Raw genomic sequence first — 27,057 nt, forward strand, 5'->3', positions numbered from 1 at the left:
TTTCAATATTTCTGTCTAGAACAGGGTATGTTTTTCAATATTTCTGTCTAGAACAGGGTATGTTTTTCAATATTTCTGTCTAGAACAGGGTATGTTTTTCAATATTTCTGTCTAGAACAGGGTATGTTTTACAATATTTCTGTCTAGAACAGGCTATGTTTTACAATATTTCTGTCTAGAACAGGCTATGTTTTACAATATTTCTGTCTAGAACAGGGTATGCTTTACAATATTTCTGTCTAGAACAGGGTATGATATACAATATTTCTGTCTAGAACAGGGTATGTTTTACAATATTTCTGTCTAGAACAGGCTATGTTTTACAATATTTCTGTCTAGAACAGGGTATGCTTTACAATATTTCTGTCTAGAACAGGGTATGTTTTTCAATATTTCTGTCTAGAACAGGGTATGTTTTTCAATATTTCTGTCTAGAACAGGGTATGCTTTTCAATATTTCTGTCTAGAACAGGGTAGGTTTTTCAATATTTCTGTCTAGAACAGGGTAGGTTTTTCAATATTTCTGTTTAGAACAGGGTATAATTTGAAAAGTGTTGTCGGCATAGTTATACCAAAAATGACAGTCAGTAACACCCCTCTTCCTACGAGTTTTGAATACTCGACAAACAAATCAGGCTATAACAACCAGGGGTTGAAGTCATAAAACTTTGCTCAGTGCTCAGAGCACAAAAATCATGCTCAAAACATGAAATCCAGCATTTTGATTGGTTGAATTTCGAGTATGAGTACAAAAAACTGACTCAAAAGTTTTATGACTGCAAGGCCAGAGGTATTCTGCACGTTTATTGTGTTAATTCCTAACTGATCTAGATCCTCATATTTTAGGATCTGCATAATATTCGAATCAGGTTATTCTTAAATCTAATTTTGGAGGTCCTGAAAAAGGTGTGGAATCCTATAAAACTATAATTACATTTTGAAGGTCTTGCAATGTAATATAAGTTAGTGTTACTGTATTTAATTTTATATGAGTGTGCGGCAAAACAGGGCCACATTTTCATGTCCTGCTGGTTAGAACATGGTATCCGATTTTTCATGACCGGCTGGTTAGAACAGAGTCGCATTTTCATGCCCTGTTGGCGAGAACATTTGGTTGAGGCAAACAAAAGTAAAAGAACAGAAACGATGGGAAAAATTCAACAATTTTTCATTTGTAAAGGGGCATAAATCTAGAACAGTACATGTGACACCACAAAAATTCCTCAAATTTAATCAGTGTCTTGTGGTAATAAGAATTGTGTATAAGTGTCATAATATTTGGTTGAGGCAAATTTAAGTGTGTACATACAAAAGTACACAAGTAAAATCTAAAAAATATTTCTAAGCATAATTTCCACATCTCTTATACTTATTTCTAGGCCTAGTTTCCATAACTCTTATGCATAGTTCTACGCCTAACTTACCCTATCTCTCCTGCTGATTTCTACGCATTATAACAACATATCTAAAGCTCAATTTGAAATCTAAATTTATGCGGCTAAGCAAGGAATAAGTTTTAGTTTTCTCAGGCTTGAAAAATCTGAAATGATTTTCTTGAATTCTTTTATATTTTGTTACAGATGATGTTACAATTTTTAGAAACTAGGAATTAACTTTTTTTTCAAAACTCTCTAACAAGTCTAGTTGTGTTTTCAGACAATAATTCTAACACATAAGTCTGTATGCTTTTTGTTTAATTTCGACCACAGATGTTTTGCATGTACAAATATTGTACAAATATACACAGCAGTAATATACATTAAATACATGCTCTATACTACATCGAACTATATATATTTATCTAAAATAGACATATTTACATTATATTCTTTTAAAAATGCTCTTGCAAACTTAATGATATTAATACAATATCCCAGGATCATGTATTGCTAACCTATATAATGCTCAAAATGATATTGACCCTATACAAGTTTGAATGGCCTGAAAAATGCAGAAAAACAACTATTAAAGCCCTCCAAATTGAAATACGAACTATTATGCAGAAAGCACTACTGAAACCCCCTACATGTATATTGAAATACAATTTTTTACTTTGAATGCATAAAACTATTGCCCCCCCCCCCAAAAAAAAAAATTAAAAAAAATATTGTCCAGTCACTAGAAAAACAATGAGTCCTCAGACACTGGATCTACCTGACATGTGAACTTTGAACATTAATATATAACAAGATTATTGTGATAGTACAATGACTTTTTTCATCCAAAAACTTCAATAAAAATTTTGAATATATTATAGTTTCAACAAAAATAAGATTTTTTTTTAATCTTCTACTACATCTAAAAAAAAGTATAAATAAAAATGTTTAAAAATTCAATATTTGACAGATTAACAATTCCACTAATGAAGGAGTTAAACCTCACTGAAGAGACACTTAATTATCTTAATTTTCCATGATTTTATGAATTCAACAATATTCATTTAAAAGATGCCATTGTGAATAAAGATGCTATTTTGAATTTCAACATGTGCATAATGAATATGTTGAATACCATTTCCCCACAACTTGCTTTGCTATTGCCAAACAATTTACAGCTTAGTAAACCTGTTCATGTCATCAGTAAGAGATTTTGAGATATTGATATTCCATGATAGATAAATGTAAATAAAGAAAAGATGAGAAAATGTAACTCATAAGGCAGAAAATTAATTGTTTTAACTTCAAAATCAGTTGATATCTAAATCACCTAATGTAGTGGATAAAATAAAATAATATATGGTATAAAAAAATGTGTCCATAGGACACATATGCCCCAACTCCATAATCATTAATGTAGGAGGGATTAGCATATTATGCATATTCATCATGTTTATCATGTTGGTGAAGGACATGGGGTTTGGTTCTTTTACTATGTTCTAACATAAAAAGCCTGGTTTTTGGGGTATTTATAGATCAAATATCTTATCTACTTCCTGGTTGAAAACAACATTTAAATGTTTTGGCTGATGCTTATTCAAGTTATATTGCATCATTCAGACCCCAAAAACTTAATTATCAATTTTTTAATCTGAAAGTACAAAATAGAAATTGGTCGATTTATAACTAGATTTGTGTATGATGGAAGTGTTTAACGACCTTGAGTGGCTATACAGCCTTAGCAGGGTTGGTTTGTGTAAAGTGGTCCTTAAGAGATCTTCACAAATCTGAAATGATTTATTGGAGGTAACTCTAGTTGTCAGGAACAAAAAAGAAGAATGGCACTGTATGCTGCATAACCTTACAGCATATACATTTCAATAATTTGCAAACTAGAAAGTTCTTTTGTCATAATAAAAATTACATGTAAATATAATCCTAATAATTTTATTAGAAGACTAGTTTTCCTGCATTGTTCAGAGTTCACAAAGTGGATTGATGATTATCTTGCCTTGTGAGCAGGACTAATGTACATGTACTTAGACTAAGGAATCAACCAATCAAAATCCTTGATGTGGTGCTTCGAGCACAAATTTTCTACTCAAAGAGTACTGAGTAAAATTTGTGATCAAAGGGCCCTGGATATTAGATCAGGTTAAACAATTTTCATTACAGGTTGGCAAAATATTTCAATGAAAGATCAATGATATAAACCAAAATTTTCAAATTTTATTCCAATGAGTTCATGAATCTTATTTAACTGTTCAAAAACTGGTTTCACTGTTGGCGAATGTCATTTGTGAACTCATAAGTTGCAAGGATTACAAGACTACATTATAATAAGAAATGAATTTCACTGTCACTACCCTGGTGACAAGATCATTAAAGAAAATATGATTATACACTGTATTCATGGTATTCGAACATTTAATCATCTTGTGAAGAAAAATAGAAAGATCAACCAAAAATAATTATATAACACTGCAGTAATGTTAGTTTACAAAAATAAATGCATACATGAGTAACTTGCCCTTTCAGTTCTTTCGTAACAATGAACTTGCATCTTCATTTCATAAATACAAAATATTATAATAATCTTATCAATAATAAAAAAAGTTTATGTGGAAACCACCAATATCTCAACCAGTCAATAAACAAATATATCTTTAGACTAGAAAAAATATTACTGACCCAAAGTTTTTGTTTCTGCACATGCTATCCAACTAATCTATTTTTTTCATTTTTGTGTTAGTTTTTTTTACCAGTTTAAAATGTTTTAATATATGCTTGATCTTTTATTAGAAAAATCATAAAAAGATGATGAACCCACTGCCTTTATGAAAATAATGGTGCAAACATTGGATTTAGTTAACAGTGAACTGTGAAGTACAAATAGTAGTTTGTATACATGTCATGTGCCACCAAAAGAAGAAAATTTTTTGTAGTCATTTTGTAGAATTTACAGAATATCAAATTCCTGATAAAAAGCCCCCAACATTTGCGTGTGATTATTATTATTAAATTTTGTTAACCTAATCTTTCTTTAAAAGGATCAGGCAATTTATGGCAAGTGACCATTTATTTTGTATTGTAATGGTTTATAAATGAAACACATAAATATGGCTTGTGTCAATGACTTTGAACAAAAGGGTTTTAGCTGCCTTCATAAAACAAATTAATGCCATTCATGGACAAACATATAAAAATTCTCTGCTATGACAATATAGTAGAAAATTTATCTTTAAAATCTAACGAGTCTCTTGAGCTCTCATTATCACTGAAGACTTGACTTCTAGTCACTCTTTTTAACGGAGTATTATCAGAATCGGTATAAATATTTTCTACATCTACAAAACCATGGTTAGAATCGGTAAAACTTTTACGTGACGATGGCGAATCTGATCTCATTTTCAATACACGCCTAAAACTTCTAATACTAGCAGGAGAATTCTCCCGACTACTTCTTGTACTGAATGCTTCCCGACTGTCTGAATCGTAACCATTGTCTGTTTTACGACGAGAACTTCTTGTAGCTGGTCCTGGAGAATTTCGATCCAATAAACCATTTTCACCATTTACAATATGTGAAGGTGTACGAGGAGAGCCACGTGCATTTTTGCACCAACCATTATCACTGGGAGTGCTAGCTCGGGATGGAGATATTTCGTTTAATACTCTTGATATAGATCTTCTCCCGTTCACAGGAGACAAACAAATTGGAGAACTGATGTTACTATTCACACAATTTTCTTTCTTTTTTGATCGATCTATCATTCCATTGAGGAAATTATTTCGTAAAACTCGCTTATTTTCTAATAGTCCTTTTTGTACAGTATCTTTAATATAATCTGCAACCACTAATTTTGAACCAAGTATATAATTGTTCAATTCAGCTTTTACTCGGTCAGTAACATTGCCCGCCTTTGAGGATTTAGACAAATTTCTTATTACACTTATTTCTTTTGGTTCATCTTTGATACTTATAGAAGAACTTCTTAATTCACGTGGAGATTTAGAATTTTCATTGGCAAACATATCAGCATCACATGTTTGTCTTCGTGTCCGTAATTCACGTTTTATTGGTGAAACTGATGGATCAAAATCTTCCTCTTCATCAAAAGCTTTGGTTTCTAACGAATCTATTGTTTTTCTTCTTATCCGTTCATGTTTAGAAGTGTCTGCTTTAATCAGACTTATACCTGTAAAAGTTGTACTACGAAGACGGTAATCACCACTTTTTGTCATGTCCACTTCATCAGGGCTCATAATAAAAACATCACAGAAATTTCTCTCCTTCAACTCTTTTTTACGTTTATATCTTTCCTTCTTAGTCTGAACTAACCTATCTGGTTCAATAGTCAGAACATTCCTTAAGTTTTCAGTCACTAACTTTCCAGAAAATCCCAGTTCTGAACCGGCATCACCCGCATCCTTACGCGGTGATAAGGATGATAGTTCAGGAATATAGTCTTGTGTGTCATCATCTTGCAGGAGAAAGTCGGTAAAACTTCTTTCCCTTTTTTCTAAATGCAAGTCCTCGATTTCTTCTTTAATGTCAGGGGATGTTTCATAAGCACTAGGGTCAAAATTATAGTATATATTCTGTTCTGGGTATAATTCCGCTATTTTTTGTGCCTCTCTATCTGAGAGACGCATGTCAACTAATGCGTCATTTAGTCCATGGAATGCTTCTATTCTAGATTTATAGTACTGTTTCTTCATCTTCTCACGTTTACTGACCATATAACACAAATTACGAACCTGTAAAATGAATGAGAGATTGTTAATATTTGCCAATCATAACATGAAAGTATTCATTTCTTCATAAAAGCTAAATAAGTGATGTCCATGAAGTTGGGGCCTCTTCTACAATCATGGATTGTAAAAAAAAACAAAAAAACAGAGATGTTTATAGATCTTAAAAGCCATATTCAAATTCTGAAACGGGACCAGAATTCATTTGTAAAGAGTTTTCATCTAATTTGAAAAAAAATGAAAGATTTTTTTTTTACAATAGCTTAAACACGTACAGAATATTTTTGTATGATTTAAAAAATTCTAACTTGCCCACATAAGCAAAGACAACTCAGATAATTTGATTATATAAAGAAATGTAGAGAAAATTTACCTATCATGTTATGTTACAAGAAAACAAGAACAATGACTCCCATGTTTCTTTTCTGTCGGCACATACACATCTGGTATGAGCTTTTTCTCCTATGTGTTCAAAATGTTATGCTTATATTTTATGTTTAACCCTGGTTAATTCCTACTAAGTGCTCACTTCTCATATCTGATTTCAAAATTCTTGTTTTTTTTTTTTATTTCCTGGTACACAAGTACTTTTACATGTATAATTCTTACAATATTTGAAAATGTCTGTGACACATACCTTTTATTTATATTTTTCAACAAAAACTTTAAAATTATATTTCTGCAAAGGATTGAAAAATTCTACTGGCTTAAACTAAGAAACCCTTATAACTACCAATAATGCTGCAATCAACCTTCCACATGTGAAAGATACACCATAAATGTTTATAGATAAATATTATTTACAAAAATTAGCTCTATAATTGTGATTGATCTATAATTAATCTGCACTTTGTAAAACTCTTTACCCTTTCTAAATCTTGTCGTAGTTGTACAAACATCTTCATTCTGGACAATAAACTATCTTCTTGTTGTTTTTCAAAGAAATCTTCCTCCTCAGTTTTAGGTGTTAATAATGGTGCACCAAACATGGACTAAAAACAATAAAATAAAATTAAATATGTATAAATGTAAATATCAAAAGTTAATTCTGAATAATAATTATGGCATCCATATTCTCCTTTTTATAACCCTTATCAATCAGGTACAAAGAGTGATTAAACAAAATTATTATTGGGTGGTAGAAAACACTGCTCTTCATATTGCTTCAGTTGTATGTATTTTGACAAATGAACAGTTTTTAATCAGTGCTTATTTCAAAGCCAAGGTTCTATCTGTATATTAACATTCTTCTCTCTGTTGGAACTGTTGATACTAAATTTTAATGGAAACAAACTTCTAATTCACCTATAATTTTATTTTCCTTAAGTTTTTATCTGTATAAATTTTACCTACAAAGCACCACATTCAAATTAAATTGTACATGTTTTACATGTCTTCCATTGTTGGTCATTTGAAAGTTATTACCTTAAATAACTATATTAGTTGTTTAGCAGTATATATTTCCTGTAGAATTTCATAATAATCAGAATAAAATTTGTAAAATAATTTTATGTGTTTTGCTCATTGTTGAAGGTAAGAGTGTGACCTATATTTGTTAAATCCTGTGTCATTTGATCTCTTGTGGAGAGTTTCCTTTTTAGCAAAAATAGGACATCTTCTTAATTTAATATTTGTTAAGCATATATATTTTAACATGTCTTTAAAATGTTTCATCAATTTCATCAATTTTACTGTCAGATTTCTGAATTGTGTTATTTTTTTTCATATAACTTAGTTTACCACTGTTGTGTCTTACCTTTCTTTTTAGTTTCCAATATTCATATATACTTTCTATAATGTCTATATCTAACTCTAATGTTCTGGATAGCTCATCTAAATTAATTATACTGTAAAATTCTTCTTGTAGTTTCTTTGTTCTGTAAATAGAAAAAACCCAAAATAAAGCCTTCAAAAAGAAGAGATGTGCTACTTAAGGTAGCACAATACAAAGATTGTATAACTCCACCTCCCAAGTTTTAAAATGCTGTAACTTTCTTAAATGCTTGAAAATTTATAAAAGTGGTAGTTATGGATAGCTAACAGATTACTCTTTCAAATTAATGCAATGTTAGTATTATGCAACAATTATGTAACCAATTATAAAGTTAACTGTGTCTAAAATATTTTTCACCAAATTTCCACTTTCAAATGAAATTAGCTTCTGCATAGGTATCCCTAGAGGGTTGATTTTATTATATGTTGTTTCTATGGCCATTATCTACAAAAGGGTGTCTCAGATTTCAGATAGAATGTATAGAACAAATTTTACACCTAATTCAACATTATCTTCTTTTATGTGGTTAGGATGTTTACACTAATTACAGATTTATGAGAGAATGGAATACCATAGAGACAATCTGAGACACCCTTTTGAAGCCCATGATGTGTTGATTAAGATTTTGTTAAAATTTTCAGTATAGTTAAAGAGATGAAAGAGCTAAATTCATTCAAGCGAACTTACCCAGATTTTGCCATTAATTACATAATGATTGCATAATAAAAATATTGCATTCATTCAAAAGATTAATATTTTATCTATCTATATATATCTCTTTTATTATTTTCTATGCAGTCATAAGAAAGTTACAGCTTTTCAAAGGTTAGTGATTGGAAGTAAAACAATCTTTGTATTGTGCTACCTTAATAATCATTTCAATTTAGATAGACTTTAAATTTTACATTCTAGGGGAGATAACTCCAATCATATTACTTCAAAACTTTGAAAACATCTCCACTTCAACTCTTCTTTCATGATAGTGTGCTACTTTATGGATACTGTTTCAAACAGTTATAATGTTACCAAAATAAACAGACAAGTTTGAAAAACAGCTACATTCACCAAAAAAATATTTAAGTATACTTCACAGAACTTTTTCTTCTGGGAAGTAGTACGTCAGAATTTCTAACAAAGAGAGTGGAAATGATATTATCTTGATCTTTATAGAAAGGTGTTTAAGGTTTTATTTGAATTCAAACTTACTTTTCTGCCCTCATTCTAGCTATTTCTTCATCTGTTAGCCCCTTCCTAGGAGATCCAGGTGGACTTTTCCTGGGAGAATCAGTGTCGGACTCTGATCCTTTCCTATCACGATTTTTACTATGTCTGGGACAGTAACCCTGGAACAATTAATATTTATAATGCTATTTTCTTTTCGTTTGAAGCTATATTATAAGTTTATATGTTTTCTATTTAAGAAATTACTGTAACTAAGAACTTACAACTTAATTATCACACATTCTATCAGAAATTTGTGACTTAAAGGAGAAATAAACAAAATTAACATTTATGAGTCACAATCAGACCTTCAACAAGGACCAAACAGCTTGACTTGAGGCTAGTCAGGCTTCATAAATTCAAAAGCAACAATTTAATGTCTTACTCCAAAGCTCTTTAGAGAGAGTTTGGACTACCACAGAAAGTCATCTCTCTCCCAGTCCTGCAAATTAGATTATCTCCCTTTATAAGTTGGACCATGATAATATTCCTTTGTGCATACTAAATCTGATTTAAAACAGTTTGTTTGGACATTTAGGACAGAGGAAATCTGTAAAAATAATACACCTTCCATTATTTTATTCCTTTTTACACCTCATGTCAATAAAAGTCTCTGTTAAATTAATGTTTTGTACATTCAAAATTACCTTTAATTTCAAGCCTCCATCCAGATCTACATCATCTGTCAGTATAGTTTTCATTTCTAAAGTATTATGATGAGCACATGACACATGAAAGGCAGTTTTACAAGCTTTTACGCAACATTGAATACAGGCTCCTTTCCTCTCTTTACACAGACAACAAATTAAAGCCCATCGACTAGCCTGTAAATATATAATTAATATATTTCATAATATGTTAAGTATTATGAAAACAGAACATGTGATTGTGTGATGAAATTTTTCAAAAATGCAAAAATAATCCTTTCATTTTAGAATCAACAAAGTTTATTTTGAAAAATTTGGTTGTAATGTTTAAAAGTAATTTCTTACTGTTTCTAGTTGTTCTCTACAAGTAAAAATTTGGAAAGTAAATAGCTGATTTGTCCTCTGAACAATGTAATAATATGTTTACTGTTTTCAATGAACATTTGTAATGTAACAACTAAAAGCTAAAAGATCATAATTCTAATGGATTTATATTTTTATGCAAGAATCCGCAGTTGTTTTTTTTTATTAAATAAATTCATATTTCCTGCATCTTTCCTGTCTCAGGATTCCCAACCATTTATTGCCTTTCAAGTGTGTATTCTATATAAGAATATGCCTGTACCATTAGGGACTTTCCATTTTGAATTTTTATCAGAGTTCAGTATTTTTGTGATTTTACTTTTTTTTCTTTCATACTTACAGGTATTTGAGATATTTTAGTAACTGGTTCCATTTTCTCAGCATCCCCTATGCTTACTTCAGGTATCCACAGTGCACAACTTACATGAGCCCATTTAGTTCCACTCCTGTAAATACAAATTAATATCATGATTGAAACAACTATTTAATGTCAGTCTTTGTGAGGTATAGTCTGTTCAACTTTTAACTATATTTACTCAGAGGTAGGGTGCCCATAAAACATAACTCACTACTGCTAAGAAAGGATTACAAGTTTGAACTTTGATATTAACTGGAACCTAGGTAATATTTCTGCATATTTTATTTATATTGAAAGCAATTTTTTATATATTGATTGAATGGAAAAGGAAAAGGAAAAGTAATAGTAAAATTATACCTTGTACTTTTCATTGCGCCACTAGACCTAGGACACAATATACAGGTAGGTTTGATTCCTAGAGCACAAGGTCTGCACAACCAACTACCTTCAGGGATTTTCTGTATACCATAACATGCCTGAAAATATGCATAAATTCATCAATAGAGTAGTTGTTAAATGATTGCAAAATGGGTTTTACATAAAAGTTAAACCATTCAATGGAAAAATTAACTTTAATAGTCTAAATATGGAATTCCAAATATCATTTTTTCACAAAAATTAAAACAGAAGAACAAAACAAATTGAAATGAACAACAAATTTAGTTATCAAAGTCAGCTGATTTTATAGCAAAATTGGCACATATACAACAAAAAATTTCACAATAAGTATGCATAAACAATTATAAAACTTCAGTAGAAAGACAATTTTTCCAAAACAGTTTCATAACACATTGCATAAATCAGCAAAAGTTAAAGGAATCTAATGGACATATTTGTAAAATGTCAACAGACGAAGCGTTCAAGCATAACTGATACCTAATTAACAGAAGGCAGGTGCAAGGAATATGGACAGTTTACAGATTTAAGAATGTCTTCTTTAATGCATGAATAATGTATGACAAAGATTAACTACTTGTGAATTGCTGCTGAAGTTAATGAACTTTCTTCCTTACCTGATGAACACAAATATCACAGCCATCACAAAACACCATCTCATTACATTCTTCACTCTCAGGCTGTAAATTAAATCATAAAATATTTTACAAATAAATATAATTAAAATTTTCTAATCATGACATGCAAGATAAGATTTTATATAACTGAAATTTGAACTTCCTCAGGATGAACATGAATGTGTTGATAGAACATGTGTGCCCTGGTGCTTTGTAGAGAAGCTGCAAATGTCAATTTTCAAGTTTTTGTTTTAATTCATTAATTAAACTCTGTTTACTTTATTCACTGAACTTTGGCTTATTGGTAAATGTCCCATTAATGATAGGATTAAAACCATTTCAAACGCAACTGAAAAGCAAGTTTTGATTATGTTTGCTGAGGAATACACTTAAAAGGTGTGCATTGATTATGTTTGCTGATGAATACACTTAAAGCTGATGAATACACTTAAAAGGTGTGCGAGTAGCATAATCAAAAAGTTCTTAGCTTGGCCAATAAATTTCTACAAGTAAGCACATATCATTAAAGTATCAGATTATGTTGAATGGACTTCTTATAAGTCATTATTTCAGACATCTTATATGTCATTATTTCAGACATCTTATATGTCATTATTTCAGACATCTTATATGTCATTATTTCAGACATCTTATATGTCATTATTTCAGACATCTTATATGTCATTATTTCAGACATCTTATATGCCATTATTTCAGACACCTTATATGTCATTATTTCAGACACCTTATATGTCATTATTTCAGACATCTTATATGTCATTATTTCAGACATCTTAAATGTCATTATTTCAGACATCTTAAATGTCATTATTTCAGACATCTTATATGTCATTATTTCAGACATCTTATATGTCATTATTTCAGACATCTTATATGTCATTATTTCAGACATCTTATATGTCATTATTTCAGACATCTTATATGTCATTATTTCAGACATCTTATATGCCATTATTTCAGACACCTTATATGTCATTATTTCAGACATCTTATATGTCATTATTTCAGACATCTTAAATGTCATTATTTCAGACATCTTAAATGTCATTATTTCATACATCTTATATGTCATTATTTCAGACATCTTATATGTCATTATTTCAGACATCTTATATGTCATTATTTCAGACATCTTAAATGTCATTATTTCAGACATCTTAAATGTCATTATTTCAGACACCTTATATGTCATTATTTCAGACATCTTATATGTCATTATTTCAGACATCTTAAATGTCATTATTTCAGACATCTTATATGTCATTATTTCAGACATCTTAAATGTCATTATTTCAGACATCTTATATGTCATTATTTCAGACATCTTAAATGTCATTATTTCAGACATCTTAAATGTCATTATTTCAGACATCTTAAATGTCATTATTTCAATGAAATACAAAGACAAACATGTATTTAAAGCATATTTTTTTCTCATTTAATTTAATAACATCTACATGTCAAGAGTGAGAAAAAAACACCATCAACTGACACGGTGTATGGCATGAAAGCATTAAGTCTTTAGATGCAAATTTTCTGTGTTCCATTAAAAATGGACAGTTATACAACTTACAGATCTACACACTTCACAGACAATATCTTCATCATATTCTATTCCTAAGCCTTCTTCTGTCTTTTTCTTCTTCTCTGCTTGTTCATAATACTAAAAATATCATTAATAGATTTGTAATGTAATTTAATGAGGTAAACAAAAGATTTCAAACTGTTGTTCCCTGTATGTTGTACTGATAATTCTGAGATTTATAAAATTATTGGTGTAATCTTGAACACATTCAACACTTTTCATGCTGCAGGGCTAGAGCTGTATCATTGAAATACATAATTATTTTACAATTAGACTTTGATAATAAAAAAAACCATTTTTTTTCCCTCTTTGATAGTAAAACATTTTTCCCAGTCATTAAAATTGTATCTTTTGAGAGAACAAAAGAATTAGAACATTTCTGAAAAAGAAGTATATCATAACCTGCAGACCAGTATTTATTGCAAAAAAAACATGTGTTAAATAAAGTTTCAATTCAAAATACCTGGTTTTCTAATCCTTCTATAACTCTTTCCATTATCCATTCATGAATATTTATCAATCCTGCAAAGTATTTTTTATAACATTAAATAATATTATATATAACAATATAATATAAAGAAAATAATATTCGCTATACAACCAGTATTATATTTGCTTGTATAAATTTACAGCTTTGATTGGCATCTATAGATTGTTGAAGATTGCATTTATATAACACTTTTCAGACAATTTCTTCTCAACTACATAGATTTCAAATCATTCAATAATGAGCAAATTTTAACTTTTATATTTTTTTCCACTGTAGATTTTTAACAAGAATGTGCCCAAAGTACACGGATGCCCCAATGACACTATAATTTTCCATGTTCAATGGACGATGAAATTGGGTACAAAATCTAATTTGGCATTAAAATTAGAAAGATCTTACCATATATATATAACTTTATTTCCTCTATTATAGAGATTTGGTGTACATGAAATATATAAATTACAAAATTACAAAAAACAAAGAATTAAAGTCACTGTTTAAAGTTAATATGAGAAAAAATGAGCACTGTTTATAATATCGATAACGGACACATCTTCTATCGATTGTAGAAATCTCTGCAGATTTTTTCAACGTGACGAACACAAGTCTTAGAGAAAAAAGTTAATTCATCGTTTTCTAATTCATATGACGTATTGCAAGAGAGAATTGTTGTTGTGAATTCATGTGCCGAAAGACTGTCCATAAAAACACTGAACTGAATGGGATTAATGTTAATAATGTCTTGCCATAAATCATCTCTTTTGTCTTGAATAAAATCACAGGATACTAGTAAGTGTTCAACGATATTCAGGAAGAACTTTCCACATTTGTCGCAAAGTAAATGTCCATCTTCATAACGTACTATAGAACATAAGTCAATAACATACTTGGCGGAGGCACGAAGTTCGGGAAACTGTTTCGCAATTGTCCATGCTTTATGCGGTTTGATTGCAGAATGAATACGTCTAAACATATAAAAGTCATTATCGCATGAAATTCGGTAAGACCACCATGTTTCTTCACTTGCGTTTATATTCTGATTTACAATAACTGACCAAAGTTTTTTTGATGGGAAAGAACCAGTATTTGCAAAATTGACAATATAATCTGTAATGTTATATTTTTCGGCTGCTTTATAGATGTCAGGTATAAAACCAAGTTGTTCTGGAACACATTTATGTTTGAATTCCATAAGTCTGCTTATCATTATTCGTTTTGGTAACGCAGAAGACTTTAACCTACACAGTCTACCAAAAAATAAAAGTTTACATCTGTTGATAATGCTTTCAACTGAAAACCAACCTAGAAGACTTGTACATTTATCAGAACGGGTTCGTTTTGGAAGTCCTTGAATGATTTTACACACAAATCTGTGAGATCTTTCTAACATCGTAATTTCTGTTTGAGTCAAATTGTTCCATAACTCACAACCATATAGAGCTTTGCTGTAACAAATTTGAAGTATTATCTTGGAACACGTCAAAGGGTTTAAAATTGATGGATGAATTCCAGAATTTAGAACTGAAAGAGCAGTTGATCGCAACACTCTACAAGCATTCAACGTCTGGTCCATTGATCTAAATTTACAGTTCAAAAGAATACCGACATGTTTGGCAGACGTCACGAGTGGTATGATGTCATTATATAAAGTTAGATTGCTTGAAACATTCTTGTTCTTCTTTGAATAATGTAAGACGTTGCTTTTGGTCGGAGAGAACTTGAATGCCCACTTCTCGCTATATGTCTGACACATGTTAATAAGGTGTTGCATTCCTTTTTCTGTTGTTGAGAGTAACGCAATGTCGTCGGCTTGAACAGAGCTGCTTACACTGATATCTAGAAGAACGCATCCCAATTTAGAATCTTCAATGTCACACAAAAGATCGTTTATGTATACTAAATATAACAGAGCTGATAAGACGCCACCTTGGCGAACGCCTCGTTTTAGTTCAAACCAACGAGATAGCCTACCATTGAACAGTACAGAACTACGCATCTCACTGTACATTTCATCTATGAGCAGCCATAAATCACCGGTAACTCCATATTTATGCAGTTTACATAACAATGCATCATGCCATACAGTGTCGAAAGCTTTCGTGCTATCTAAAAGAACAACTATAACATCGCTGTTACGTTCAATGTAATGACGAATCGGTTCTTGTAAGTTAAATGAAGCGTGTATACTTGATAATTCCTTTTGGTATGCCATCTGAGATTGATGTGGAAACTTTATGTGCAAGGAGTCGAATCGAGGATAAAGAGACTTTTCGAATATCTTAGCAATACAACTTGTTAACGATATACCGCGGTACGAATTGGGATCGGTTTTGTTTTTATGTCCACCTTTGAATAACGGTATTATTACACTTGTTTTCCAATCTAGAGGAGTATAACGTGTTTGTATTATCAGGTTGAATAGATTGCATAAGTGTTTTTGCAATGTTTTACCACCATATTTTATATGCTCATATGAAACGTTGTCTAAACCTGTAGATTTGTTGTTACATAAACATTTACAAATGTTGTAAATTTCTTCAAACTCAAATGGGTTGATTGGAACTTTGATTTCCTTCTGCGTTTGTCGTATTTTATTCACCTTAAGTTTTACCAAATTTATGTTTGCTGAGTTTGTTAACTTGCTATCAAACTGAAAAATGGATTCAAAATGGTCCGCCCATGCTTCGCATATTTCGCTTTCGTTTGTATGAGTTACTCCATTTAAATTTAGTTCACGACAAAAAGTTTTCTGTTTACGTCTGCTTTTTAAGACCGACCATACATATCTTTGATCATTGTCGATAGACTCTTCCATTCTGTTGGCAATGTTCATAATATGTTCGTTGTAAGCTTTATCCATTTCATTTCTGAAAGTCCGTTTTGCATGTTTGTAATCAGCAAAGAATTGATCGCTTCTATCGTGAACTTTTCCGTTCAGTATCCATAAACTGCGCTTATTTAGCATTGTTTTGTGTGATAGATCTACGACTTTCGTCCAATAAGGCTTTATATGTTTCACAAATTGCTTATGTGGGAGTGTTTCCTTGTCAGCTTTTTGAATAGCAACTATAATAGTCTTATAGTAGAGCTCGATATCTTCTTTGGTCGCTGGTTGTGAAGGCATTTGAACAGACCATAAAAATTGTGAGACTGCAAATGAATAGTCGTTAACTGAATTCGTTTCTAACGCTTTGGTCCACGATACTTTGTCAGCCATAACACTTTCGTATAAGTTGTCACTATCAGCATGACATTGTTCAATTAGTAAAGTACACGCGATAGGCTTGTGATCAGAAACGTTAAAAATGCTTTCGTCTGGGACAAACACATTGTAAATATCTCGTGTATTTTCGTTATTTGTGACTATGTGGTCTATCCCTGTTTTTGGACCATCCTCATAAGATTGAAATGTACATACCGGACCTTTGGCAAAGTCCTGAACATGTAATGATATACTGTTATTGTCAATAAGGAGACTTTCAAGAAGTTGACTACGACGATCCTGAGTAAACGAATATCGTGGTCCACCAATCTTGCAGTTGAAATCACCAAGAATAAACACCGTCCCATGATTCGAATACGATTTGTATATGTCCATTAAGTATTCAAGTTCATTAACAAATGCTTCGTTGGGTTGTGTAATTGCTGGTAAGTATATAGACAGAAAAAATATGCTAGGTAAATTAGGAAGTTTTAGTTCGATACCACATATCCTATTGCTATCAATGACTAATTCTGTGACATACGGAGATAAAGTTTTAGAGACCATAATCGCAACACCACCACGGGCGCTAAAACTGTATTTTTCAGGGCAGTGTTCATCGGCGCATTTTCCAAATACTAAATAGTTTTGTTTATCGATTGAATTAAGGAAGTGGAATTGTGATTTTCTCAGCCAGTGTTCAGATAAACAAATAACATCAATCTTATTATCATTTAAGAATTCTTGTAGATACGGTACTGCGGACATAATTCCGCGACAGTTCCAACATGCTATGTTTAAAGACATTTATGGATGTTCGGTCTTTGAAGATAGAAAAACTGACCATGGAAGCCATTCTTTTAGAAAAATGCCTTCAGGCCAAAAAGAAGGATCCCGTATTAAGCTTTCACATTGAGCATCGATATTAAGTTGCGCAGAAGCTGTTCGTCGGTTTTGTTTATCAAAATATCTTAAATGTGTTACATTAACACCTCTTGCAGCGAGATATTCACGCATAGATTCTTCACATGAATTGTGTTTGTCGATACCACCTACGTAGAATCTGGATACACGGAGTCTTGTTTTTTTAACAAATCCACGAAAATTGTCAACAGTTGTGGGATTACACATGGAAGTTGGAAAATGCACTTGTATATTTGTATTTTGTTCATTTCCTGATATATTGTTGTTGGTGTTCTTGATTTTATTTTCTATTGAAGTAGACGGAGCTGGATTAACAACATTACTTTGTACATGTATGTCTTTGACTAAAACGGACAAATTCGAAACATCAGAGGATCTGACGTGTTTTGTGTGTGAGTCAACTAGAGAATTGGAATGTTCATTAATGGTATTCCTTTGAATTGGCTTTGTGGACTGACTCAAATCGGATTCAATCACATTGTAATTATCTAATGCTTCAGCTGAAGCTGTAACTTGTTTAGATTTTGATTTTAGAATGTCTGCGTACGATTTTGTAGACTTGTCAAGGACTTTGACATCTTTCTCGGTGTTTATGATACGTTTTCGCAAATCACTAATTGACCTCGTGTGAGAACAACAATCAATATTTACTTTTTTGAGTTCATCGTCAAATTCTTTCAGTTTATCACTCATGATGTTTGTTTTTGTTTTTAGACTGACAACGCCTTGCGCTCGTGTATCACTTAGCTGGTTAATTCTACATGACTCAGATTTCACGCTTGAACGTAGTTCGTTAACGTCTAGTTTTACTGTTTTAAAGTCGTTTTTTATTTTGTTTACATCTGTCGTTAACTGTTGAATGCTGTTTTCGTATTCATCAAGTTTGTTTCGGAAAGTTCCTGAACTTTTTTCAATTTCTAATTTATTTGATTTGCAGATCATTTCCGCTTCGTGTGTAACGACACTCATGTTGTTAACTGTTTTAGCTAGGTTTTCGTTGTTATCTCGTAAGGATGAAATTTGATTCTGAAAGTTCCGTAACCGGTCATTGTTTTTCTGGTTAGCATTGACCAGTTGCTTGTTTTCTCGTACTAATACAGAGACGGTTTTATTCAGATATTCGATTTCCTGAGTGTAGTCGCCTTTCAATGTATTAATTTCTCTTTCTATGCGCACGAGAGTCTCTTTCAGACACAAGTTCTGAGAAAATTCGCTGGAATGTGTTTGGTTATTTTCATCTGCTGTAGATATTTTTCGGGCACTTTGTGTATGCGAACGAGTATTAAGTGTTAATCTTAAATCTTCCGTATATTCTCCGAGTGATGCTAAATAAAGCGCATAGCAATCGCTACCAAGTTTGTTTTCAACTGATTCACCGTTAGGTTTTCTAGGATAAAGACGCTTTTTAAGAGTTGCATTCAGATATGGAAAGTTATGTTGACATTTTGCAATTTCCAGAAGTGCGTAGCGAATGTCGTCAATTTCACAATGTGCGTTTTGGCATTTATCAATTAATTTAGACACAAAGCTGTCTTTAGGTAAGGATAAAAGTTCATCTTGGATAAATTTTATTATCGATTTTGTTATGCTTGTATCGTTGCTTATGTTGCTTGTGTTGGAAGGAACATCTATTATAATGTTTGTTTGTCTTTGTGACGAAAGAAGATCATCAAAAGGATCAAATTGACTATCTATAAAACTCGAGTGAACAAGTAGATCGCTGGGTCTAAGTTCCGTTAGATTATTCATGATATATTAGATATGTTGTGAATCGCTGAAAACAGTTCACAGTGATCTGATTTTGAAAATCAATACATGTTTATGAAGTAATATCTGTTGATGTTTTGAAATTCTTTTTATCAATATGGTGTTGTTGAATGTATGGAATGATCTCACCAAATTCTTGATCTTTGAAGATGTATGAAAACTGTCCTTTTCTAGAATAATAACAAGAGCACATTAACAACACGTCCTTCACTAAGGGACATAATCCAATGCCCCAATGACACTATAATTTTCCATGTTCAATGGACGATGAAATTGGGTACAAAATCTAATTTGGCATTAAAATTAGAAAGATCTTACCATAGGAACATGTGATTTTAGTTTCAATTTGATTGGACTTCAACTTCATCAAAAAATCCCTTGACCAAAAACTTTAACCTGAACTCACACTTTCATTTTCTATGTTAGGTGAACTGTGAAATTGGGGTTAAAAGTCTAATTTGGCTTTAAAATTAGAAAGATCATAAAGAACATGTGTACTAAGTTTCATGCTGATTGGACTTCAGATTCTTCAAAAACTACCTTGACCAAAAACTTAAACCTGAAGCAGGAGATACGGACGAACTATCGTAGGGGGGAAGGGGGCATGAAAAAAGTTATGCTTGAACTAATTGGCGATATCACCAATAAATAAAATTTTCCATCACATGTTTATATTTACCTAATCCTAATCTTTCTGCATTCATACTGTCTAACCAAGACACATCAAGGTCATCAAGATCATACCGTACAACTTGATCTGCTAACTGTTGCATCCCTGTCAGCTCATGGTCACCTTGTTTATAGCTTTCATCTTTACAACTGTGTAATAGTTTTCTAGGCCTGAGATAAGTAAAGTCAAAATCAAACATAATAAAAAGAATGATTAATAATACCAAACAAAAGTTTTATCAGACTGTAAATATTGCGAATTTTTAAGAAAGGACAAACATGCACGATTAAAATTGCAATTTCAGGAAATCTGCATAGAGATTTTTGTATCATCTATATGAATGTGAGTTTATGCTATTGCAATACTCACCTAGTTGCAATATTTGCAATTATCAAAACCTTGCAATAGTTTTTGAATTTTTGAAAATACATTAATAACTTTGGCCTGTCAAAACTTACGTCGCATATATATTCATGCTGTTATGAATGCATAGAATGAATTTAAATGACACACACAAAATATGTTCTGACCAAACTTTGTAACCATAATACAATAGTTCATACAATGCTTCTTTATCAATAGATTTACCACTGAAAACCTTTTATTAGTGTTTTCCCTGATATTCACCAGAAGATTTAGAAGTTATGAAGGTGAATTCTGAGACTCAACAATTTAAGCAATGATGATTCAACAGCAGGGAAAAACGATTTCACAGTCTTAATCTATTATAGATTTGTTCAAGACTACCTTTCTTACCTCTATTACTACTTTTTACTAGAGTACTTACATTTTAAAATCTCCAGTTGTTTTTGCTTTTTCCCCATTCTCCCTGAAAAAAAAAGCAACTTTTATAATCAACATCTAATATAAGAATTAATAATTCATGTATTTATATACATTTTAAAAGTATGTGTGTCATGGTCAATTTGAACAAAATTTTATCCCACGATTTACATTTATTTTTCTAGCATGGTCTATTGCTTCTTGTGTATTATACATTAGTCCCATTTGTTCAAGACTACATGTTTGCAATCTGAATCCAGGCTTATCAGTGATGTATATGGGCCAAAAATAAAATATTGCTTGTTTCCCCAATCCAGACCAACTCGGCAAAAATGGTGCTACTGATAAAATGTTATTGTCACAACTATGTCAAATACTATTTTATTTATTTTTGGATTTTCAGGCTTGCTAGATTGTCCACTAACGTTCAATCTTTTTGGAAAATAAAATCATTTCCCTACTTACCTACCCACACCTGGCTTGACAGGGTGGGGATTGGGGAAACAAACAATATATTAATTTAGGCCTTATGCAATGTTTTGTATAAATCCTGAATATCACAGATGGCTCATTTAAAAGAACATTCAAAGATAGACTGTGTTAATTATATAATTTGCATGCTTAAAATTGAGATAATGACAATGATAGATAGCTGTTTAACAATCAGTTACATTCAAAAACAAGAATGTGTCCCCAGTACTCGGATGCCCCATCTGCACTGTTTAACAATCAGTTTCTTCCAAAAACAAGAACGTGTCCCCAGTACTCGGATGCCCCATCTGCATTGTTTAACAATCAGTTACATCCAAAAACAAGAATGTGTCCCCAGTACTCGGATGCCCTATCTGCACTGTTTAACAATCAGTTACATCCAAAAACAAGAATGTGTCCCCAGTACACGGATGCCCCATCTGCACTATCATTTTCTATGTCCAGTGGACTGTGAAAAAAGGGGGAAAATCTCTAATTTGGCATTAAATTAGAAAGATCATATCATCCGGAACATGTATACTAAGTTTCAGTCTGCATGGTTAGCCACTAGTCCGATGCCCCAGACTAATAAAATTTCATTCTGACTAGTAAGTTTTTTGCAAAACCTTGTTTGAACAAATAAGAAACATGTCAGGGTATTGTTCTTTGGACTAGTAGTTGATCAAGTTTTTGGTGCAGACTGCAGTTTCTGATTAGACTTCAACTTCATTACAAACTACCTCGACCAAGAACTTTAACCTGAAGCGGGTCAAAAAGACGGATAAACGAACGGACACACAGACCAGAAAACATAAAACCCATAAATTGGGCATAAAAAGCATGTTTTAATATGGACAATAAGTTGTTAATGTAATATGTATATTAGCTGGTTTTATACAACACCTCGTGCTGAGATTGATTATTAACATACTTGTTTACAGGGTAGCAGTCTACAGGGAACCATGTTAACAAGACATTTAATTATGATTCTTGCCAAAAGCAGCAAATACCAATTTTTAAATCTTTGGTTTGCCACCTGCTAGGGGCAAACATGATTTGGAGATGTGGTGAGGACTTCAATTACAATTGAAGACTAAATCCGAGAAAGAGATTATGATCAGGTATCAATTGATGAAATATTTTATTTTTTAGACAATGTTACCTGATCTGAGGTTCATGTTTAAGATCTTCATTAACAGGAACTTGAACCCCTTTCTCCCAGTCTTGTTTCCAGGAATCTGTTATATATAGGTACTCTTCTGGGACTAATTGTTCAGAGTCAGCAAGTTTCATAGCACTAATCAAGTCTTTCCTGAACAACTGAAACAAATAAAAAAAAAAAAATCAATGTAAAGATTGTTTTCAGTTGGTTTTTTTTATATTCAATCTTTCACTACATACAGCAATACATTTTAACCCTTTCAACAGTCTCATTATTTATGTAGAATTTTAAACAAAATATATTTCTATCGATCTACAAAAAAAAAAACTTGTTCAAACTTATTACTGCTCTGCCACAACTAGTAAGAACTTATTACTGCTTGGAATAATTATTACTATCGTATATGTCAATATTCTCCACAGTTATTTCATTTAAAATCCTGGAACATTGAAATACCATCTTGTTTCTAAAAAATCATAACATCATATTCATAAAATAATCTATAAGAAAACCAATTCAGATAGAATCAAAAGGCCCTGGGGAACAGTATGTTCCAATGCTGTTGCATAGTTAACAAATTCCAGGCGTTTCAACTTTCAAAGATCTGACAGCTCAAATTTTTCTTTTTACAAATTGCTTTAAATGGGTCAATCTCTCTGTTGTTCTTTTTATAGTCATGAATAGTACTTGGGGAATATTCTTTAAAATTGAGGAAGCAAACAACAGCTATTTTAACTATATTAAGGAAGCTTATCTGTAACACAAATAATTGCAACTGCTTTTAACTGTTTTTTCTGCTGTTGAACTGTACACTTTTGTTTTTAGGCTAATAGTTTTTCACAATTGAACAGTTTTACATTTTTCGTGTCTGGGGCTTTTAAAGTTAACTACAAGATATTGTTGTAAGTCATTGCTGTAAGCTGTAGGGTTGCCTTTAATCTTACATCCACTTTACTGAAACTCTGGTTGTCTTATTGGCAATCATATTCATTTTTTTTTTACTTTACATTTAAAAGTTTTACTAGAACAGATGCATTTTAGGTATAGATCCTCAAATAAATATCATGACACTGGTATCATTATTGGACATTTTTGTAACTGACAAATGCTATACCTCTGCAGGTTTCTGGTGTACGATTGTTGGTGCAGGACTTTTAAGTTGACCTTTACATAGTGAACCTGAAAATATATTATAAACATTTTCAATAATCAACAACACACAGAATTTTAATCATTATTTGCTGACCTTGCTAATTCTAATAACTGCACATTAACTTTATTTTAGTATATTACCAATGCAAAAATTGGTGTAGTTAGTAACTTATGTGTTTTGTATAAAAAAAAAGTTAAAACCACTTTATTTTTTCATTATTGCTTGAATTTCTTTTGTAATAATTTTTTTTTTAAATTTCAATTGCCATTGAAATAAATGAAAACATTAATTTATAAATACACTCTTAAAAAATCTATTAAAAAATATCAATTCCATTTATAAAATTTTAACTTGTCATTTTTCTAACTAATAAAATGTTCAGGTATTTAAAGTTTTTGAAAAAGATACAATATGCAAAGGGAACTAACTGCTAATATTCATCATTGGTTAAAATCATTTCATTAAGGTCGTCAAAATGCTTCATATTTATCTTAAAGCTAATGTTTTACAATTCATTTCTTACCCTTCTATGCTTTATTTTATACAAACTGATAAATTTCTCCCAGTTTAAATAACATAATTGTTCAAGTAAATCATAGACTATGGCCAAAGGGAAGTAACCCATTACTGATATTACTTGTTATAATATATAGCTTTAAAATGTAGATCCCAAAAGTTTTAACAGAGTTATGTTTATATAAAGTTATTTCCTTATAGTGGATGATAAGGACCTCACATTATACTATTCAATATAAAAAGCATTTAACAACAAAGTTCCTTTTTGATATGTGCACCATACCTGATCCTTCGCCTGTAGTAAACACTGATTCATCTTCAACAATGTCTATATCTGTGCATGTCTTTTTTGTAGGCCTTTCTTCATCTACAAAGCAGATCAGACAATGAACATATATTTTACAATTTTTTTTATTGAAGCGTAATTACAAAGTATGGAAACTAGTCAGCTGTTCATTGCGTTCTTTTTGGTTTGAAAAATTGTACACCAAATATTTAAACATATTTGATTTTAATTCTGAACATGTTCTCTGCAAATAATAAAGGAGTCAAACAAAAGGCAGATGATGGAATTAGAAGTTTTTAACCCTAAAGAGGATAAAGAATATGGAACAGACAGTCCAACAAAATTACAAACTGTCTTGTTACTTAAAATCCCTTGAAGGAACAGAAAGTATAAATATAAATATTCCTGAAAGTGTTCAGCACTGGAAGGCCCAGAAGAACATGATGTTTTTGAACTATAATATACATTTTACTTATTCAATTGACTAATCACAAGCTTAGATATAAATGCTTTTTCTGTTTTAAATATATACATTCTTATTCTTATCATTATAATTGCATATCATGATTTATAGATATAGAAAGATGTGGTATGAATGCATGACTAATTGATTCAGGTCACTAAAGTTCACTCAGTCTAAAATAGAGTTACGCACCCTTGAAATTTTGTGCCTTAAAAAATTCCTGGGGAGAACACTGTTCAGTAACAGTTGATATATTGCCTCCGACAATAAGAGAAATCCCTACCTAGTACCCTTAATAAGTTATACAAAGCCAACTGTGTCATTGAATTCATACTAAATATAAGAACTATAGCTTTCACAAACAAACCTGTGACATGGAAACAAAGCAAACTAAAATATAATGATTCTGAGTAAAAGCATATCCAAACAGTTCACCAAAACGAAACACTGTATTTTTCACATTTGTTCTGTTTCCATGGTAACAGCAGCCATCTTGTACTATTATTAAACTTACCAGACATGTCTTCCCGAACTCTCTTGCTTTTATTTGGTGGCATCTTGCTGCAATTTTATCCTCTCCGTATTGAATATTTCTGAAAAAAATATTAATGGACATTTCAAATTTTTGTAAACCTTATTATCTTCTCTTCCACAATTAAACTATAGATACATTATTCATCATTATATGTATCTTTCAACTCACAACAGGCATAAATAGATAGAATACATTAATTATATATATAATTGACAACAAAATGAGAATACAAATGTATCTGGGTCCTAAATAAGGAGCCTCTGGCCTTTGAATTCTTTAATTTCAGTTCATTTATTATTAAAAAAAAAAGTGACTCCTGTACACAGAGGTTGTCCTCAGCTGGCCTCTAAATTGAATCTAAACTAGAATCCAATGAGGAAAATTTGACAAATCACAGTAAAGTTTCAACCAATTTGACACTAGTTGTAGCTGAAAATAACCGTTGAACACCTGACGGTAAAGGACATTACCATCCTGAAGGACAATAAGAGCTATGTCCTATGATTTAGAGATAATTTGGGGAATAGCTGATCATCAGTCATGTAAACAGAACCAATCAGACATAATTGGGAACTAAATATAGTGAAAAAGATTTGAATCTAGGACTTAAACAATCTGTCTTCAGAGGGAGCGTCTTCAAAACTGATCAGAAGGTCACGTAAGAACCCACAGGTGCATTGAGACGATATAAACAATGTAGATTTATGAAATATTTAGGAGCCCAATTTTGAGACGCAGAACACGAAGAACTGTGCAGTTTACATACTAATTGAAGAATACTAAATGTATAAAACAACTTTTTTAGTCGTGACAGGTATACCTGATTCCCAATTTTATCTGTAAAATAGCATTTTTTGGTTGAATTTCACAATTTCAGCAAAAATTGGCGCCATCATGGCGATTTGGATAATTTTGTGTTCACGGGATTTGAGCGAGATAAAACGACAGTTGGATAAAAACTAATGATTTAGTCGAACCGGGAGATAACGCGAAATAATTCCGTGCCGACTAATGAAACCATGGATTTTACTTTACAAATTTTCGGCTTGGTTGGAATTTAATAATTTTAAGTCAATTTTGAATATTATTAAAGAAAGAAAAGAATACAATACAGAATATAAATTCTATATTACTGTGGATTGTAAACTTGGAATTGACAGTAAATGGTAAAATAAATTAGTTGGGGATATTTTTGTTTTCATTATAAATGTATACTGAAAAATCTGGTTGAATCCACCATTTTCTACCTAGTGCCTGTACCACGTCTGGAATGTGATAGTTGTTCTCCATTCGTTTAATGTGTTTGAGCTTCATAATTCCGCCATTTGATAAGCGTGGACTTTCCGGCCTTTTTGAATTTTCCTCGGAGTCAGTCAGACTTTTTGTGAGTTTACTTTATATAAATAAAACATGCAAAGTGAGCCCGACAGCTATATAATATGAAAGTCGACTATTTGGGCATAAGCAAAAATTTTCATTTATAAAACCATATCACAAACTAGTAAACAGCAAATAAAATGGA

The 27,057-nt window shown here is 31.4% G+C and overlaps 1 protein-coding gene across 1 annotated transcript; it reads right to left on the reverse strand.

Annotated features, from left to right (window-relative positions):
- Nucleotides 1–1,677: 1,677 nt before the first annotated feature.
- On the reverse strand, nucleotides 1,678–26,480 carry LOC134696872 (protein Jade-1-like). The gene is made up of 17 exons (XM_063558830.1): nucleotides 26,356–26,480; nucleotides 25,515–25,593; nucleotides 24,535–24,618; nucleotides 23,697–23,761; nucleotides 22,583–22,740; nucleotides 20,954–20,995; nucleotides 20,176–20,336; nucleotides 13,577–13,635; nucleotides 13,102–13,191; nucleotides 11,508–11,570; nucleotides 10,852–10,970; nucleotides 10,477–10,582; nucleotides 9,774–9,950; nucleotides 9,112–9,248; nucleotides 7,888–8,008; nucleotides 6,998–7,123; nucleotides 1,678–6,137 (listed from the first exon to the last, which is right to left on the reverse strand). Exons 2-17 carry the CDS (start codon nucleotides 25,555–25,557, stop codon nucleotides 4,590–4,592), a joined length of 3,099 nt encoding a protein of 1,032 aa, XP_063414900.1. The 5' UTR covers nucleotides 25,558–25,593; nucleotides 26,356–26,480; the 3' UTR covers nucleotides 1,678–4,589.
- Between the last annotated feature and the right edge of the window lie 577 nt (nucleotides 26,481–27,057).

This window comes from Mytilus trossulus, chromosome 14 (genome assembly GCF_036588685.1).
Source record: "Mytilus trossulus isolate FHL-02 chromosome 14, PNRI_Mtr1.1.1.hap1, whole genome shotgun sequence".
In the NCBI taxonomy this organism is placed as follows: Eukaryota; Metazoa; Mollusca; class Bivalvia; order Mytilida; family Mytilidae; genus Mytilus; species Mytilus trossulus.

Bases quoted from the DNA above. Each gene is read 5' to 3' on its own strand.
- LOC134696872 (XM_063558830.1), bottom strand. From the start codon at position 25,557: ATGCCACCAAATAAAAGCAAGAGAGTTCGGGAAGACATGTCTG. The intron at 13,192-13,576 runs GTATTTTGAATT...TGATATTTTTAG, and splicing joins TAGAAGGATTAGAAAACCAG to TATTATGAACAAGCAGAGAA. The intron at 10,971-11,507 runs GTAAGGAAGAAA...GCATATTTTCAG, and splicing joins GTGATATTTGTGTTCATCAG to GCATGTTATGGTATACAGAA.